The following is an 18,764-nucleotide window of genomic DNA, read 5'->3' as shown; positions in this document are numbered from 1 at the left end:
TTTGATATATAAAATCATTTCCATAAAATCATGAAATTATAGCACCTTGGGGCTAGGATTGTTTTAAGATGAGCTAGTCAAATTGCCTCTTTTTATAGATGAAAATGTAAGATAATGAGAGTATGTGACTTGAAACAAGGAGCCCTATCTACTAAAAAGAGGTCAGACGGGGTCCTGGCCAGCAAGTGCCCACATGGGATACCTGCCTGGTGGTCCCTCTGCCATCTTGGACGTAGGGCTGGTGTGACCTGCTGAGCTCTAGGGTCCTCTGGTGATCTGTAACAGCCCCTTCATCAGAAAGGAATTTGAGAAAACTGGGCGGGAGGAGCCAAGATGGCCGAATAGGAACAGCTCCGGTCTACAGCTCCCAGCGCAAGCGACGCAGAAGACGGGTGATTTCTGCATTTCCATCTGAGTTACCGTGTTCATCTCACTAGGGAGTGCCAGACAGTGGGCGCAGGTCAGTGGGTGAGTGCACCGTGCGCCAGCCGAAGCAGGGGCGAGGCATTGCCTCACTCGGGAAGCGCAAGGGGTCAGGGAGTTCCCCTTCCAGGGGTGACAGACGGCACCTGGAAAATCGGGCCACTCCCACCCGAATACTGTGCTTTTCCGATGGGCTTAGGAACCGGTGCCCCAGGAGAGTATAGCCCGCACCTGGCTCAGAGGGTCCTACGCCCACGGAGTCTCGCTGATTGCTAGCACAACAGTCTGAGATCAAACAGCAAGTCGGCAGCGAGGCTGGGGGAGGGGCGCCCGCCATTGCCCAGGCTCGCTTAGGTAAACAAAGCAGCCAGGAAGCTTGAACTGGGTGGAGCCCACCACAGCTCAAGGAGGCCTGCCTGCCTCTGTAGGCTCCACCTCTGGGGGCAGGGCACAGACAAACAAAAAGACAGCAGTAACCTCTGCAGACTTAAATGTCCCTGTCTGACAGCTGTGAGGAGAGCAGTGGTTCTCCCAGCACGCAGCTGGAGATCTGAGAACCGGCTGACTGCCTCCTCAAGTGGGTTCCTGACCCCTGACCCCCGAGCAGCCTAACTGGGAGGCACCCCCCAGCAGGGGCAGACTGACACCTCACACGGCCGGCCAGGTACTCCAACAGACCTGCAGCTGAGGGTTCTGTCTGTTAGAAGGAAAACTAACAGAAAGGACATCCACACCAAAAACCCATCTGTACATCACCATCATCAAAGACCAAAAGTAGATAAAACCACAAAGATGGGGAAAAAACAGAGCAGAAAAACTGGAAACTCTAAAAAGCAGAGTACCTCTCCTCCTCCAAAGGAACGCAGTTCCTCACCAGCAACGGAACAAAGCTGGACGGAGAATGACTTTGACGAGCTGAGAGAAGAAGGCTTCAGACGATCAAATTACTCTGAGCTACGGGAGGATATTCAAACCAAAGGCAAAGAAGTTGAAAACTTTGAAAAAAATTTAGAAGAATGTATAACTAGAATAACCAATACAGAGAAGTGCTTAAAGGAGCTGATGGAGCTGAAAACCAAGGCTCGAGAACTACGTGAAGAATGCAGAAGCCTCAGGAGCCGATGCGATCAAATGGAAGAAAGGGTATCAGCCCTGGAAGATGAAATGAATGAAATGAAGCGAGAAGGGAAGTTTAGAGAAAAAAGAATAACAAGAAACGAGCAAAGCCTCCAAGAAATGTGGGACTATGTGAAAAGACCAAATCTACGTCTGATTGGTGTACCTGAAAGCGACGGGGAGAATGGAAACAAGTTGGAAAACACTCTGCAGGATATTATCCAGGAGAACTTCCCCAATCTAGCAAGGCAGGCCAACATTCAGATTCAGGAAATACAGAGAACGCCACAAAGATACTCCTCGAGAAGGGCAACTCCAAGACACATAATTGTCAGATTCACCAAAGTTGAAATGAAGGAAAAAATGTTAAGGGCAGCCAGAGAGAAAGGTCGGGTTACCATCAAAGGGAAGCCCATCAGACTAACAGCGGATCTCTCGGCAGAAACCCTACAAGCCAGAAGAGAGTGGGGGCCAATATTCAACATTCTTAAAGAAAAGAATTTTCAACCCAGAATTTCATATCCTGCCAAACTAAGCTTCATAAGTGAAGGAGAAATAAAATACTTTACAGACAAGCAAATGCTGAGAGATTTTGTCACCACCAGGCCTGCCCTAAAAGAGCTCCTGAAGGAAGCGCTAAACATGGAAAGGCACAACCGGTACCAGCCACTGCAAAATCATACCGAAATGTAAAGACCATCGAGACTAGGAAGAGACTGCATCAACTAACGAGAAAAATATCCAGCTAACATCATAATGACAGGATCAGATTCACACATAACAATATTAACTTTAAATGTAAATGGACTAAATGCTCCAATTAAAAGACACAGACTGGCAAATTGGATAAAGACTCAAGACCCATCAGTGTGCTGTATTCAGGAAACCCATCTCACGTGCAGAGACACACATAGGCTCAAAATAAAAGGATGGAGGAAGATCTACCAAGCAAATGGAAAACAAAAAAAGGCAGGGGTTGCAATCCTAGTCTCTGATAAAACAGACTTTAAACCAACAAAGATCAAAAGAGACAAAGAAGGCCATTACATAATGGTAAAGGGATTAATTCAACAAGAAGAGCTAACTATCCTAAATATATATGCACCCAATACAGGAGCACCCAGATTCATAAAGCAAGTCCTGAGTGACCTACAAAGAGACTTAGACTCCCACACATTAATAATGGGAGACTTTAACACCCCACTGTCAACATTAGACAGATCAACGAGACAGAAAGTCAACAAGGATACCCAGGAATTGAACTCAGCTCTGCACCAAGCGGACCTAATAGACATCTACAGAACTCTCCACCCCAAATCAACAGAATATACATTTTTTTCAGCACCACACCACACCTATTCCAAAATTGACCATATACTTGGAAGTAAAGCTATCCTCAATAAATGTAAAAGAACAGAAATTGTAACAAACTGTCTCTCAGATCACAGTGCAATCAAGCTAGAACTCAGGATTAAGAATCTGACTCAAAACCGCTCAACTACGTGGAAACTGAACAACCTGCTCCTGAATGACTACTGGGTACATAACGAAATGAAGGCAGAAATAAAGATGTTCTTTGAAACCAACGAGAACCAAGACACAACATACCAGAATCTCTGGGATGCATTCAAAGCAGTGTGTAGAGGGAAATTTATAGCACTAAATGCCCACAAGAGAAAGCAGGAAAGATCCAAAATTGACACCCTAACATCACAATTAAAAGAACTAGAAAAGCAAGAGCAAACACATTCAAAAGCTAGCAGAAGGCAAGAAATAACTAAAATCAGAGCAGAACTGAAGGAAATAGAGACACAAAAAACCCTTCAAAAAATAAATGAATCCAGGAGCTGGTTTTTTGAAAGGATCAACAAAATTGATAGACCGCTAGCAAGATTAATAAAGAAAAAAAGAGAGAAGAATCAAATAGATGCAATAAAAAATGATAAAGGGGATATCACCACCGATCCCACAGAAATACAAACTACCATCAGAGAATATTACAAACACCTCTACGCAAATAAACTAGAAAATCTAGAAGAAATGGATAAATTCCTCAACACATACACCCTCCCAAGACTAAACCAGGAAGAAGTTGAATCTCTGAATAGACCAATAACAGGAGCTGAAATTGTGGCAATAATCAACAGCTTACCAACCAAAAAAAGTCCAGGACCAGATGGGTTCACAGCCGAATTTTACCAGAGGTACAAGGAGGAGCTGGTACCATTCCTTCTGAAACTATTCCAATCAATAGAAAAAGAGGGAATCCTCCCTAACTCATTTTATGAGGCCAGCATCATCCTGATACCAAAGCCTGGCAGAGACACAACAAAAAAAGAGAATTTTAGACCAATATCCTTGATGAACATTGATGCAAAAATCCTCAATAAGATACTGGCAAACAGAATCCAGCAGCATATCAAAAAGCTTATCCACCATGATCAAGTGGGCTTCATCCCTGGGATGCAAGGCTGGTTCAATATACGCAAATCAATAAATGTAATCCAGCATATAAACAGAACCAAAGACAAAAACCACATGATTATCTCAATAGATGCAGAAAAGGCCTTTGACAAAATTCAACAACCCTTCATGCTAAAAACTCTCAATAAATTAGGAATTGATGGGACGTATCGCAAAATAATAAGAGCTATTTATGACAAACCCACAGCCAATATCATACTGAATGGGCAAAAACTGGAAGCATTCCCTTTGAAAACTGGCACAAGACAGGGATGCCCTCTCTCACCACTTCTATTCAACATAGTGTTGGAAGTTCTGGCCAGGGCAATTAGGCAGGAGAAGGAAATCAAGGGTATTCAATTAGGAAAAGAGGAAGTCAAATTGTCCTTGTTTGCAGATGACATGATAGTATATCTAGAAAACCCCATTGTCTCAGCCCAAAATCTCCTTAAGCTGATAAGCAACTTCAGCAAAGTCTCAGGATACAAAATCAATGTGCAAAAATCACAAGCATTCTTATACATCAATAACAGACAAACAGAGAGCCAAATCATGAGTGAACTCCCATTCACAATTGCTTCAAAGAGAATAAAATACCTAGGAATCCAACTTACAAGGGATGTGAAAGACCTCTTCAAGGAGAACTACAAACCACTGCTCAAGGAAATAAAAGAGGATACAAACAAATGGAAGAACATTCCATGCTCATGGGTAGGAAGAATCAATATCATGAAAATGGCCATCCTTCCCAAGGTAATTTACAGATTCAATGCCATCCCCATCAAGCTACCAATGACTTTCTTCACAGAATTGGAAAAAACTACTTTAAAGTTCATATGGAACCAAAAAAGAGCCCGCATCGCCAAGTCAATCCTAAGCCAAAAGAACAAAGCTGGAGGCATCACACTACCTGACTTCAAACTATACTACAAGGCTACAGTAACCAAAACAGCATGGTACTGGTACCAAAACAGAGATATAGATCAATGGAACAGAACAGAGCCCTCAGAAATAATGCCACATATCTACAACCATCTGATCTTTGACAAACCTGACAAAAACAAGAAATGGGGAAAGGATTCCCTATTTAATAAATGGTGCTGGGAAAACTGGCTAGCCATATGTAGAAAGCTGAAACTGGATCCCTTCCTTACACCTTATACAAAAATCAATTCAAGATGGATTAAAGACTTAAATGTTAGACCTAACACCATAAAAACCCTAGAAGAAAACCTAGGCATTACCATTCAGGACATAGGCATGGGCAAGGACTTCATGTCTAAAACACCAAAAGCAATGGCAACAAAAGCCAAAATTGACAAATGGGATCTAATTAAACTAAAGAGCTTCTGCACAGCAAAGGAAACTACCATCAGAGTGAACAGGCAACCTACAAAATGGGAGAACATTTTCGCAACCTACTCATCTGACAAAGGGCTAATATCCAGAATCTACAATGAACTCCAACAAATTTACAAGAAAAAAACAAACAACCCCATCAAAAAGTGGGCGAAGGACATGAACAGACACTTCTCAAAAGAAGACATTTATGCAGCCAAAAAACACATGAAAAAATGCTCACCATCACTGGCCATCAGAGAAATGCAAATCAAAACCACAATGAGATACCATCTCACACCAGTTAGAATGGCAATCATTAAAAAGTCAGGAAACAACAGGTGCTGGAGAGGATGTGGAGAAATAGGAACACTTTTACACTGTTGGTGGGACTGTAAACTAGTTCAACCCTTGTGGCAGTCAGTGTGGCGATTCCTCAGGGATCTAGAACTAGAAATTCCATTTGACCCAGCCATCCCATTACTGGGTATATACCCAAAGGACTATAAATCATGCTGCTATAAAGACACATGCACACGTATGTTTATTGCCGCATTATTCACAATAGCAAAGACTTGGAACCAACCCAAATGTCCAACAATGATAGACTGGATTAAGAAAATGTGGCACATATACACCATGGAATACTATGCAGCCATAAAAAATGATGAGTTCACGTCCTTTGTAGGGACATGGATGAAACTGGAAATCATCATTCTCAGTAAACTATCGCAAGAACAAAAAACCAAACACCGCATATTCTCACTCATAGATGGGAATTGAACAATGAGAACACATGGACACAGGAAGGGGAACATCACACTTCGGGGACTGTTGTGGGGTGGGGGGACGGGGGAGGGATAGCATTGGGAGATATACCTAATGCTAGATGACAAGTTGGTGGGTGCAGCGCACCAGCATGGCACATGTATACATATGTAACTTACCTGCACATTGCGCACATGTACCATAAAACCTAAAGTATAATAATGATAATAATAATAATAATAATAAAAGAAAAAATAAAATAAAATAAAATAAAAAAAAAAAAAAAAAAAAAAAGAAAGGAATTTGAGGTCAAAGTCCTCACTTAGGACTCTGATCAAAGCCACATAATTTTTTTTTTAGACAGAGTCTCGCTTTGTTGCCCAAGCTGGACTGCAGGGGCATGATCTTGGCTCACTGCAACCTTGCTTCCCAAGTTCAAGTGATTCTCCTGCCTCAGCCTCCTGAGTAGCTGAGATTACAGGCATATGCCATCACACCTGGCTAATTTTTGTATTTTTAGTAGAGATAGGGTTTCAGCATGTTGGCCAGGCTGGTCTTCTGACTTTGACTCCTGACTTCAAGTGATCTGCCCACTTCAGCCTCCCAAAGTGCTGGGATTACAGACGTGAGCCACCGCACCCAGCTTCAAAGCCACATACATTTACAAACAACACTTTATAATTACCAGAGCCTCATCACTGAGCTCTGGGAACTTGGGCTGGAGGTCCAGGGCTCAGGACAATAAGAGCTCCTCAATTCTGACGCAGATCAGACTGAGCTCTGGTCTTCTGGTCCACCAGCCTAAAAGCCCTTACTGAATACTGGACACAATACCAAAGAAATTCAAAGGATGTGATAGTCACCTGGTATGCAAACATCATGAGCAACTGTAAAACAATTTGTCATATAGCATTACTAACTGTTTCTGTTATTATTAAATATTCACATGGAAAAGGAAAGTCGTTTGTACTCAAAATGATTGCCCTAAAATTCGGTTGCTGTTGGGACAAATTCAAATTCAAGAAACTCTGCACTCAACACACCCTAAATGCTGAGCACTGGACTGGGCGGATGCTAGAGATGCACAGGTGAATGACCTACCAGCCCTTGATGTCCAGGAACTCACAGTGTGCCAGGTACCAGGTACCAGACAGGTACTCCAGGATCCAAAACCACAGGCTGTGTGCTGATATGTGTAGTGTCAGACTCACTCCCTTTGGCATCTCTCCTCTCTCCACCTATTAATATTTCAGAGAGTTTGGACTTTGCTGGATGAGTCACTTGGTACCAATAAGCATTTTGAAAAGGAAGGAAGCAATGAATAAAAAGCTAAACACACGGAGTTCAAAATGTCAGTGTTAGGTCTAGGTCATGGAAACAGGAACTAGTAGCCCAGACGATAGCCACATCTCATCTTCTTTGCTGTTTGCATAGTGACTATTCCCAGCTCAGTGGCAACTCCCTGTATCTCTTTTGCCTCACGTCTCTGAAGCCCAGTGTTTATTGCAAACTGTAATCTAAAAATATGTTCTTCCAAAATTCACTGACTCACCCCTGTGTTTCATCAATCATCCAAGGAGCCACCGCATCCGGTTGATCATTCGTTTCAAGATGCAAGAAATGTTTATCCTAAGCCAATCCTTCCTGTCTGCAACCTCTAGCCCCAACAGCCCAAGCCAGGCCCTCTGGTCTAAATTCCTGCCATAGCCTCCTGGCTGGCCTCCTTCCATTCAGCCTCTCTCCACTTCTGTACACCCCATGGGTCCAAGGTCAGACAACTACTACCAAAACATACATCTGCAGTTGGAATTTCCTGATCCAAAATATTCAGTGGGATAACAGAAGTGAATACAGGAGCTGAAATGGCCTTTCTGCCTTGAAGATGGCAATGCCCTGGAATGCTTCTCCCCACACCCTGAACCAGGCCCTCACATTTGTCACACAATGGACAAAAGAGTCCCAGTATAGACTCCAGCAACTAAATAGCCATATGTCTAAATGTTACCATGAAATGCAAATATGCCCTAGGAAGGTTCTATCCCAGCAGTTCTCATTCTGGACTGCCTTTATGAACATCAGACATCTGCACAACACTCAACAATACCAGCCTTACAGATCTGACTTCTATTTTTAAAACACCAATTCATATAATGGAGTGCTAGACAGCTATAAAGAAAGAATGAGCATGCTCTCTGTATTGACAGGAAGCTTACCCCAATACATCGCTAAGTTAAAAATAAAAAGCAAGATACATACTGTGTTTTGTGCTGCCTCTGAATAAAAATGAAAGAGGGATATTTGTAACATATGCATAGAAACCCTCAGGATACATAAGAAAGCTTATTAGCTTTATAATAGGAATTATATAGGCATAATTTGTTTAGGAAACGGAGTCACAGAAATATCCCACACTGATGGGCAACAAGAAAGAGAGGCTTCTCACTTGATATGAGTTATACTTTTAAAAATTATGGGACTATATTACCTATCAAAAGGTATTTTTTTTTTATAAAAGGCAATTGATTACCTCTATGTTCTTCTTCCAAAATCACCTAACTCTGTCCAATCACGGGAAAAAATCAGAAAATCCCAAGAGGGGGATGATCTACAAAATATCTGACCAGTACTTCTTAAAACTGTCAAGGTCATAAAAAACAAGGAAAAGACTGAGAAACTGTCACAGCCATAGGAACCCAAGGTGACATGACAACTCAATGTATTGTGGTATCTTGGATGGGATCCTAGAACAGAAAAAGGACTTAGGTAAACACTAAAGAAATCTAAACTGATGGACTTTAGTTAATAATAACATATCAATATGGTTCATTAATTATAATAAAGGTACCATACTAATGTAAGATGTTAATAATAGGCAAAACTGGGTGTGAGGTAGATGGGAACTCTTTGCACTATCTTCTCAATTTTTCTGGAAATCTAAAACTGTTCTAAATTCTTTGAAGGCTTTTTTAAGGGCCAGGCACACTTGCTCACTTCTGTAATCCCAACACTTTGCAAGGCCCAGGTGGGAGGAGCAATTGAGCCCAGGAGTTCAAGCTGCAGTGGGCCATGATCACGCCAATGCACTCCAACTTGGGTGACAGAGCGAGATTCTGTCTTTTTTTTTTTTTTAATAAATAAATAAAAGAGACACTAGGCACAGTGGCTCATGCCTGTAATCCCAACACTCTGGGAGGCTGAGGCAGGCAGATCACCTGAGGTCAGGAGTTCAAGACCAACCTGGCCTACATGGTGAAACCCTATCTTTACTAAAAATACAAAAAATTAGCCAGGCATGGTGGCACGTGCCTGTGATCCCAGCTACTTGGAAGGCTGAGGCATGAGAATGGCTTGAACCTAGGAGGCAGAGGTTGCAGTGAGTCAAGATCACACCACTGTACTCCAGCCTGGGCAACAGAGTGAGACTCCATCTCAAAATAAAATAAAAAAGAAAGGGAAAAAGAAAAGAAAAAGTACATATGTAAAAGTTTTTTTTGCTTGTTTGTTTGTTTTTGAGACAGAGTCTCTCTCTGTCTCCCAGGCTAGAGTACGGTGGTGTGATCTCAGCTCACTGCAACCTCGGCCTCCAAAGTTCAAGCAATCCTCCTGCCTCAGCCTCCTGAGTAGCTGGGATTACAGGTGCACACCACTATGCCTGGCTAATTTTTGTATTTTTAGTAGAGACTGGATTTTGCCATGTTGGCCAGGGTGGTCTCGAACTCCTGACCTCAGGTAATGTGCCTGCCTCGGCCTCCCAAAGTGCTGGGATTATAGGTGTGAGCCACCCTGCCTGGCCAAATCTTTTAAATAAAGTTTTTCTAAGCCCATTAAAATCCTGGGGTGAGAGGAGGGATCATTTGAGTACCAAGCATTGTGGCTGTGTCAGGGACACAGGTAAATAAGACCAGGGCTATTAACCAGGTAGCAGGTGAGACAGACCAGCTGCAGCCCCCAGTCTCTCTAATGGAACGGGCCATGAAAGCAGGAGAAGGAGTTCTGCTCCACCCAGGGATGTAGGGAAGGAGAACAGGATATACTGGGTATAAAAGATCCGAGGACTTGTTCTGTCACTTATTGGTTATATGACCTAGGGCAAGTCACTTAACCTTTCCAGGCCTCAGCTTCCTCAAGCAAACAACTCAGGGAGTAGACCAAATGGCCTCCATACCAGCTAAAAAAATCCTAACACAAAGCCAGGAGTGGTGGCTCATGCCTGTAATCCCAGCACTTTGGGAGGCCAAGGTGGGCAGATCACCTGAGGTCAGGAGTTCAAGACCAGCCTGGCCAACATGGTGAAACCCCATCTCTACTAAAAATTAAAAAATAAGCTGGGTGCGGTGGTGTACGCCTGTAATCCCAGCTACTCGGGAGGCTGAGGCAGAAGAATCGCTTGAACCTGGGAGGCAGAGGTTGCAGTGACCAGAGATTGCACCACTGCACTCCAGCCTGGGCGATAGAGTGAGACTCCAATTAAAAAAAAAAAAAAAAAAAATTCCTGACACATTCCAACAGAATCTCTTTCTCCCAGGATGTTTCTTCCTAACAAGCCACATGCATAGTCCCTGACTTCAAAGCTAGCTGTAGAAGGCAACAGGGAGTTGAGGATGGGATGCATCACCCTCTTCACCTCCCAATTACCAAGATTCAGGTTCATCCATTATTCATTCAACAAATATGTGTCTGGTGCTGTTCTAGGCATGGAGGATACAGAGATGAATAAAACCAACAAGACTCCCTTATTCATGGAGCTCACATCCTGGCTGGGGGAGAATTCTACTTAGGGGAAATAGTGAACAAGATATGTAGTTACATTAGACGGTGATGAGTGCTAAGGACAAAAATTAAAGAAGGAAAGCAGATAAAAAGAACGCGGGATATAGGGAGGAGGTTGCAGCTTTAGCTGGGAGTGGCCAGGGAAAACTTGGCTGAGCAGGAGATGCTAGAAAAAGAGTTGCAGGGTGGAGGAAGCCGGTCATGCAGATATCTTGGAGGAGAGTATTCCAGGCAGGGAGAAGGGCTACCATGGGAGCATGGCCGGCACGCTGGGGGGGACAGTGGGAGGCCCATGCTGCTGGAGCAAAGGACTCGAAGGGAAAGTGGTGAAGGAAATTCAGAGAAGTAGGTGGAGAGTTCGTGGAGCCTGGCAGGACTCTGGGAAACCATTCGAAGATTTTAAGCAGAGAGACATGATCTGACTTGAGTTGGATCTCAGGATCACTCTGAGGGAGGGTTGAGAATAACTAAAGGGAACAAGTTGCAGAAGTAGGTCTCAGCTCTATAAGAGACAACCAGCTCTCAAAATGTCTGGCTGGAGTTGGGGAGGGAATCCTATAAAGAGAGGGCAGGGTACCCTGCAGTGCCTTCAAAGCATCAGCCTTAGGGGATGAGTCAAGCCTGTCTTGGAGCAGACTTTTCACCATGAGGCCCGGGAAGTAAACCCTGCATTCAACGGAAGCAAGAAGCCTCAGAAACAAACGGGTGCCTCTAAATAAAGCATTCCTTTACATTTATAGAGGCCATTAATCCCATTCAAACCGGAAAGAAGGAAAACAAACCACGGCAGTCAGTTCTCCAAGGCCCTCGGCTCCAGCCAACTGGAAATACCTGTGAAAAGAGACCCTATCCCATTAACCCAGCTGCATACTGCCATGTGAAAGGGGCCCTATTATTTAAGTAGTGTGTAATTGTCCCACATTACTGATATCATTAAAGCATCTCAGAATATTTCCATGGCCAGGCTGAAGAAGAAAAAGTAGTTACCAGGCCACGCAGGCACAAAAGGCCTTTTGCCAAACTACTTAGATATTTTAATTCCCCGTTGCCTCAGTAGCTAAATAAGCATGGAGAACAAGCAGGCGGGGAATACTAATTAGAGTTAATTAGACCCTGCCCTCTTCTGCCTCAATCCCCTTTATAAAAAGCTCCCCCAACTCACGGATGATGGAGTTAAAATGTAAATCCATAGGATAAACAGCAGTCTACAGACTAAACCCACTGTTTGTATTTCACCATCCTGTCAGCTCTAAACCTGTGCCTAGTTACCTACAGAGAGCTGCAGACCCAGCCAAATTCCAACAACCCCATCACAGACCACAGGAAATGTGGTAGGGGGTGGGGAGTAGAGGAAGGGTGCTGCCAACATGAGTCCACTAAATAAAACAAAGGGCTTTCTTAGGATGTGCAGAGCATTCACTAGAAGAACATTTGATTGCTTTTTTAAAAAGAAATGAATGTGATAGCACACATAATTCCAGTGGTGTTGCAGGATCCTCTTTATAAGACGGTGCTTCTCTCTCTGTCTTAGCAAAGGCAGTGTGGAAAAGCCTCACCTCAGTGAGACCCCTGGTTTTGTGGGAAGACCATGTCCTAGGATTCTGTCTGAAGGCTCTTGGCCGTAAGATAATAAAAAGAGCAGGAGATAGCCCTTGGTGGGGACAAGAGGGGGTTGTCAGCCAGCTAGGGTCTTGTTTGAAATGAGCCCCTGAAATCTAAGGTCAGTTTCCTGCTGGAAATCTGTACTGAGATGAAAGTGGGGTTAGAGCAACAGAGAGAGCCACTCAACCACTGGTCCAGGAACACCCAGGCAGGCATGGCCCTGAGGGTCATCTCTTTCTTTTCTCTGAGTAACTAGGTTTTTTCCTTTCAAATAATGTTCCTAGTGGCAAGACAGAAACACGCCATGAATAAAGTACCTGTAGTGCTTCAAGAAAACAAAGGGAAGAGAAGCAAAAAAAAAAAAAAAAAAGAATGTTGAAGTTAATTCAGCAACACTGAGAAACTAGGAGAAATCACACAGATGTGAGTCAACCTCTGCTAATCCTGAGAAGCTTCAGGGCCCTAAGAGGTAGGCAGCAAGTTCTGGAGGCCAGTGCCATGGCTTGCTCCACCACCACCACCACCAAAACCTCTAGTCAAAGAGATGGGCGGAGGCCAGGCATGGTGGCTTACGCCTGTAATCCTAGCATTTCGGGAGGCCGAGGCGGGTGGATCACCTGAGGTTAGGAGTTAGAGACCAGCCTGACCAACATGGTGAAACCCTGTCTCTACTAAAAATACAAAATTAGCCAGGCGTGGTGGTACATGCCTGTAATCCCAGTTACTCAGCAGGACAATCACTTGAACCTGGGAGGCAGAGGTTGTGGTGAGCTGAGATCATGCCACTGTACACCATCCTGGGCAACAAGAGCGAGACTCTGTCTCAAAAAGAAAAGAAAAGATGGACAATGGGAAAACGGGACCCCAAAAGAGTTGCAAAATGAACCACCATGCTCAGTGCTTTTCTCTTCCTTAAGCTGAGTCGGTAGGACAAAGGGCACTGGACCAAAAGCCATGGTCCCTGGTCCACCACTCCTGACCCAAGTAGAGGGGAAGGGCAAGTCACTTCCTTCCTGAGCCCATATGAGAAAATGGACATCACCGTAAAGATGTATGTGAAATTTGAAGAAGAGAAAGCACGATGCAAGTGGAAAATAATGTATTTTTAGAAATTATTTGCAGCCAGGCGTGGTGGCTCATGCCTGTAATTGAAGCACTTTGGGAGGCCAAGGCGGTTAGATCACCTTAAGTGAGGAGTTCAAGACCAGCCCAGCCAACATGGTGAAACCCCGCCTCTACTAAAAATACAAAAATTAGCCGGCCATTGTGGCAACGCCTGTAATCGTTACTACTTGGGAGGCTAAGCCAGGAGAATCGCTTGAACCTGGGAGGTAGAGGTTGCAGTGAGCCGAGATGGCACCACTGCACTCCAGCCTGGGCTACAAGACTGAAACTCTGACTCAAAAAAAAAAAAAAAAATTATTTGCAACTGGAAATTATTATTATAATTCTGTTTGTCAGAATTACAGAATGTCAAGCTGGAAAGGAACTTAAAAGCCATCTCCTTTGGCGGTTTCCAAACTTTTGGATTTCAAAGAAAACTAAGATTTAAAAACAAAACAAAAGAAACAGAAAAAGAGAAGGGGAGCTTAACATAGGGTTGTCAGATTTTCTTATTTTGCCAAAATTAAAAACTACTAATATTATTAAGAAGTATTAAAAGAAAATGTTCCCACCAAAAAAAGAAAAAGTGCCTAATTTCAAACTAAAGGAAAGTCCTTGTGGAGCAGAGGAGCGTTGACAACAATACATTCCTGTGTGATGCAGGCTACATCTTCCTGCTCCTCGCTTTCCCTAGGGACCCATGAAAATATCCCTGATGGGCACTGGCTGCCGGATGGGTGTTTGGAATCCACTCATCTACTCTCCAAGCTCTGGAGTGATTATTTTCCCATTTAAAACAAAAACCAAAAACCTTGCTACAGTATTAAGTTTGAATTAGGGTCTGAACGAAGTTATTGTTTGCTCAGACCCCTTCTCCGCTCTTAAACCTAAACCTCCACTGCCTTCATGTAAATGAGACACCGTGGGGGAACAGTCCTCCCTTCGGGCAGCCAGGCAACCACTTGGCTCACAAGAGCAATCAAGTATCTCCGGCTTGAAAGTTAATAGAGCACTATTATTTCCTAAAGGAAAGGAGAAAGTCCGCATCCCAAACAAGTGCATCCTTCCTCGAGGGCCTCCGAACTACCACGTCCAATCATCTCCCAACTCTGAAAACTTAGAGCAGGTAACCGAGGGATCCTTGCAACGCCGCCAGCCCACCGCAGCGTAGGGCTAAGACAATCTCCACAGCCCCTGTCTTCTGCTCCAGAATCCTCCACAGTTAGGGGAGTGTGAGGCTCCGAGCGTGTGCAAATCGCGGGATAAAGTCGGGCAGATGGAATCTAATAGGGAAGTCCCAGGTGGGGCTGTGGTTTGGGACGTGGGTGCCCCCTCGGGTTTGCGGTGGCCTAGGCGAGGAGGAAGCAGGCGGGGGGCGGGGAGGGTGGGGGCTGCATCTTCAAAGGCAAGCGGCTAGTCTAGGCGCAGCGAACTCCAGGATTCGCTGTGGGCCTGTGCACCCGCCGTTCCAGGAGGCAAGCCCTCCGGAGTGGAGGTGGCCCCGGGCTTTGGCTGGGGTTTCGAGACTCCCTTGCTTCTCCAGGAACAGGGCACCGACGGCATCCCCCCTAGCAGCCCGCCCGCTCCCGGCCGGCCACAAGGACCGCTTTGTGCCCGCCAACGGAGAGCCGGGGCCCCAAGGCAGGGCTGGCGGCGGTCCTCCCCGTGCCCTAGGCGCGGGCGCTGGCGGGCTAGGTCAACAGGCCGGCCAGGCTGTTTACACAGGAAGGGAAGCTCCTCCTCAGCCCGGGAGGGAACAGGAGACTCACGACAGCCCGGCGGGGCTGCGCGCGGGGAGCGCCCCGCGGGGCTGTCCCCCAGCGACTGGCCCACCAGGGAGTGCCCCGAAGGCGCCCTCCGCCCTCAGGCACCGCCTGCGCTCCCCGCCCCTCCGAGACGCCCGCCCGCGGCTGAGTGCGCGACAAAGTTTGGGCGCCGTGGGCGGCGCGGCTTACCTGCCAGCCGGGGCAGGAGCGCGCAGAGCCCCAGGAGGCAGGCGTACAGCGGCGCCGGGGCCCGCGGCATGGTGGGGCGCCTCCCTCAGCGGCGGCGCGGTCGCTGCACTTCGCGGGGGCCGGGGCCGGGGCCGGAGCGCGGGGGCCGAGGGCCGGGGGCCGCAGCCACATGCCCCGCGCGCAGCTTCGGCTCACGGCGCCCGCGCTGGCCCGCGCCCCGCCACCACCATCCGTCCCGCAGCGCTCGCGGCCGAGTCCCGGGACCGCGGCTGCTCTGGCTGGCCGGCCGGGACGCCTGGAGTGTCGCCGCTCGGGACGGCCCCAGCGGGCTGCTCCGGGTAGGGGAGGGCCTGGCTCCGCTCGGCGGCCGCGACTTGGGCTCCGAGACGCGCCCAGCGCCGAGGCTCCCCCGCGCGCCGGCACGCTCTGCCCCTCGCCTCCGCCCCTTCCCTTCCTCCCTCCGGCCCGCCAGGCTCCACTTTCCTCCTCTCCTTTCTCCTCCCCTTCTCTCCCGTGCCAGGCCCCCGCCCGGCCGCCACACGGTCAGCTTACGGCGAGGCGGGGCGGGGCGAGCTCCGGGCCGGGCCAGCTCCGCCCTGTGCGGGGACCGGCCCGGGACGCGGAGGCCCGACGGGCCCAGGTGGAAGTCGCTTGCGACTCACTTGGGGCGTGGGGGGCTCGAAACCACTGAGTAGAGCCCGCTCCCGTTGCTTAGCCGCCCGTCGCCACGGGAAAGGGGCGGGGCACGCTGCATTAGGCGGGCCGAGATTACTTGGGCCAAAGGCGGTTGCTAGACTGCGAGAGGGAGAGCAGGTACGGGGGTCGTGCCGGGACCACCTCATCCTCCCAAAGCCGCACTGCCGGCGGCCTGAGGTGGGACGTAGACGCCCGCGCGTGGAACCGCAAAGCGACTTCTGGATGGGCAAGGGAGGGCATGGTGGGGCGTGGAGGCACAGGTAAAATTTTTCTTTTTTTTTTTTTTGAGACAGCGTCTCGCTCTCACTCAGGCTGGAGTGCAGTGGCCTAGTCTCGGCTCACTGCAGCCTGGACCTCCTGGGCTCAAAGGTTCCTCCACCTTAGCCTCCTGAGTAACTGGGACTACAGGCGCGCGCCACCACACCCGGACAATTTTTACATGTTTTGTAGAGATGGGGGTCTCGCTGTGTTGCTCAGGTTAGTCTTGAACTCCTGGGCTCAAGCAATCCTCCTGTGTCTGCCTCCTAAAGCGCTGAGATTACAGGTGCGAGCCACCGCGCCCGGCCCACTTTTCACTTTTTAACATTTGCACCTTTCAAGGATTTGCGACTGGCCAATATGCCGCTATAATTCATTGTCCGTACTGATAATCTGTCAGTTTCCATGGTCAAACTGATAGACTCAAAAACATATGTTCAGGCTTTCATGTTATCATTTACATATGAGTTGGATCTGAACTAGCCAATAAGGAGTGGGGTGGGGTCTTCCTCAGATAGTGCAGCAAAGGATGCCTTGGGCTTGGATTCGCTACAAGTGCGTTTAGAGTGGAGTGGTTTATAGGCAAGAGAAGAGGCGACATTCAGGTAGGGGAAAATAACGATAGAATACCTATCAAGTACAGAGAGCACACTGCCAGCCAGGCACTGTTCTAAGTCCTTTACCCATATTAACTCATTTCATCCTCCCGACAACCCTACTGTTATCCAGTTGAGGAAACCGAGGGACAGAGGGGTTAACTGCTGGAGGAAGTGACAGCTGGGATGCCTCGTTCAAAAGTGCAGCATGGCTTGGCTAAAACTGAAGCAGTAAGGGGGAAAGAACAAAGGGGTCTCACGTTTGCAGGTCAGGGACCTGGTGGAAGAATGGCTTGGAGGGCCCAGTGGAAAACTGTCCTAACTGCCCAGCTCAAGGAGTTTGGATGTTAACCTTTATTTCTTGGCCTCCTCCCAAACTTTAACAAGGTGGTGCCTCAATGCCTGAGGAAGTAAACTTCTTGAAGTACAATATAGTGTGCCTGGGGACAAAGATGTAGCAGTCCATTGCAAGCTCCTTTATAGTATTTGTGAAAGGAAAATAAATCTCAGGGCCCCCAAATCACTAAGCCAGGAGAAAAATCAAGCTGGGAACCCTGTCAGGCAAACCTGCCTCCAATTTTATTCCTAAATAAGATAGCTAAGAAGCTACATACCTCCCTCACAATTTACCCACAGGAAATTCCTTTTGGACAAAGGACAGACAGAACTCAAAGTCATCCCTCTGAGGCTCACCTGAGACAAATGAATACCTTATTGCTCCCTCTGGCCTATCGTTTATGTAAAAATGCAGATTCACTGAGCCAGACTAAATTGTGTATTCAGTGGAAGGCTGATCAAGGACCCAAAAGAATGCAACCTTTTGTCTCTTACCTGCTTCTAACCTGGAAGCCCCCACTTGAAGTTGTCCCGCCTTACAAAACCAAACCAAACCAATGTATGTCTTACACATATTGATTGATGTCTCATGTCTCCCTAAAACGTATAAAAGCACACTGTAACCCCAACCACCTTGGGTACATATTGTCAGGACTTCCCGTCACTGGCACATCCTTAACCTTGGCAAAATAAACTTTCTAAATTGACTGAGACTGGTCTCAGATATTTTGGGTTAACATATTCTATAATGTCCTCATGTTTGTTTTGATGTAAAATGCTTGTCCCTAAACATTTTACAGGAGCTGTCCTGGGTTTATCTTGGAGCTACCTGTCTCTCAGGTCAGTGGCCTTGGAGCTACTCTTATCCCAGTTTGAGAGGCAGTGATTATAAATAATGGGGCCAGCGCATTGGCTCATGTCTGTAATTCCAGCACTTTGGGAGACCCAGGCAGGTGGATAGCTTGAGGCCAAAGTTCGAGACGAGCCTGGCTAAACATGGTGAAACCCTGTCTCTTTTAAAAATACAAAAATTAGCTGGGCATGGTGGTGGGTCCCTGTAATCCCAGCTACTCTGGAGGCTGAGGCCTGAGAATCGCTTGAACCCAGGACGTAGAGGTTGCGGTGAGCCAAGATAGTGCCACTGCACTCCACTCCAGCCTGGGCAACAAAGCAAGACTCTGTCTCAATCAATCACTCAATCAATGCCCTGAAAGAGCTTGAGCTATGAGATGTTGTGTGCCAAGTGGTGATTTTAAAAGATTTGTCTGTCAGGGGAGTGTAGGATGGATTAGATGGAAGAGGAGTGGAGTCCTGGAAACTGGGTAAATATTGCCTTAAT

At 46.8% G+C, this 18,764-nt stretch overlaps 1 protein-coding gene across 2 annotated transcripts in view; it reads right to left on the bottom strand.

Annotated features, from left to right (window-relative positions):
* Positions 1-16,209, bottom strand: part of ITGB5 (integrin subunit beta 5) — a 128,768-nt gene extending 112,559 nt beyond the window's left edge. The window contains exon 1 of one of the 2 annotated variants that reach the window (XM_054551356.2): positions 16,202-16,209. Coding sequence is in view for 1 of the 2 variants with exons in the window: in XM_024244997.3 (XP_024100765.3) it covers positions 15,540-15,609 (70 nt within the window). In the remaining variant the exon portion in view is untranslated. Of the gene's footprint in view, positions 1-15,539; positions 15,969-16,201 lie in introns of those variants that run through there. The other variant, XM_024244997.3, reaches the window with a different exon arrangement.
* Between the last annotated feature and the right edge of the window lie 2,555 nt (positions 16,210-18,764).

This window comes from Pongo abelii, chromosome 2 (assembly GCF_028885655.2).
Source record: "Pongo abelii isolate AG06213 chromosome 2, NHGRI_mPonAbe1-v2.0_pri, whole genome shotgun sequence".
Taxonomy (NCBI): domain Eukaryota; kingdom Metazoa; phylum Chordata; class Mammalia; order Primates; family Hominidae; genus Pongo; species Pongo abelii.
This window is presented reverse-complemented; position numbering and strand designations above follow the sequence as displayed.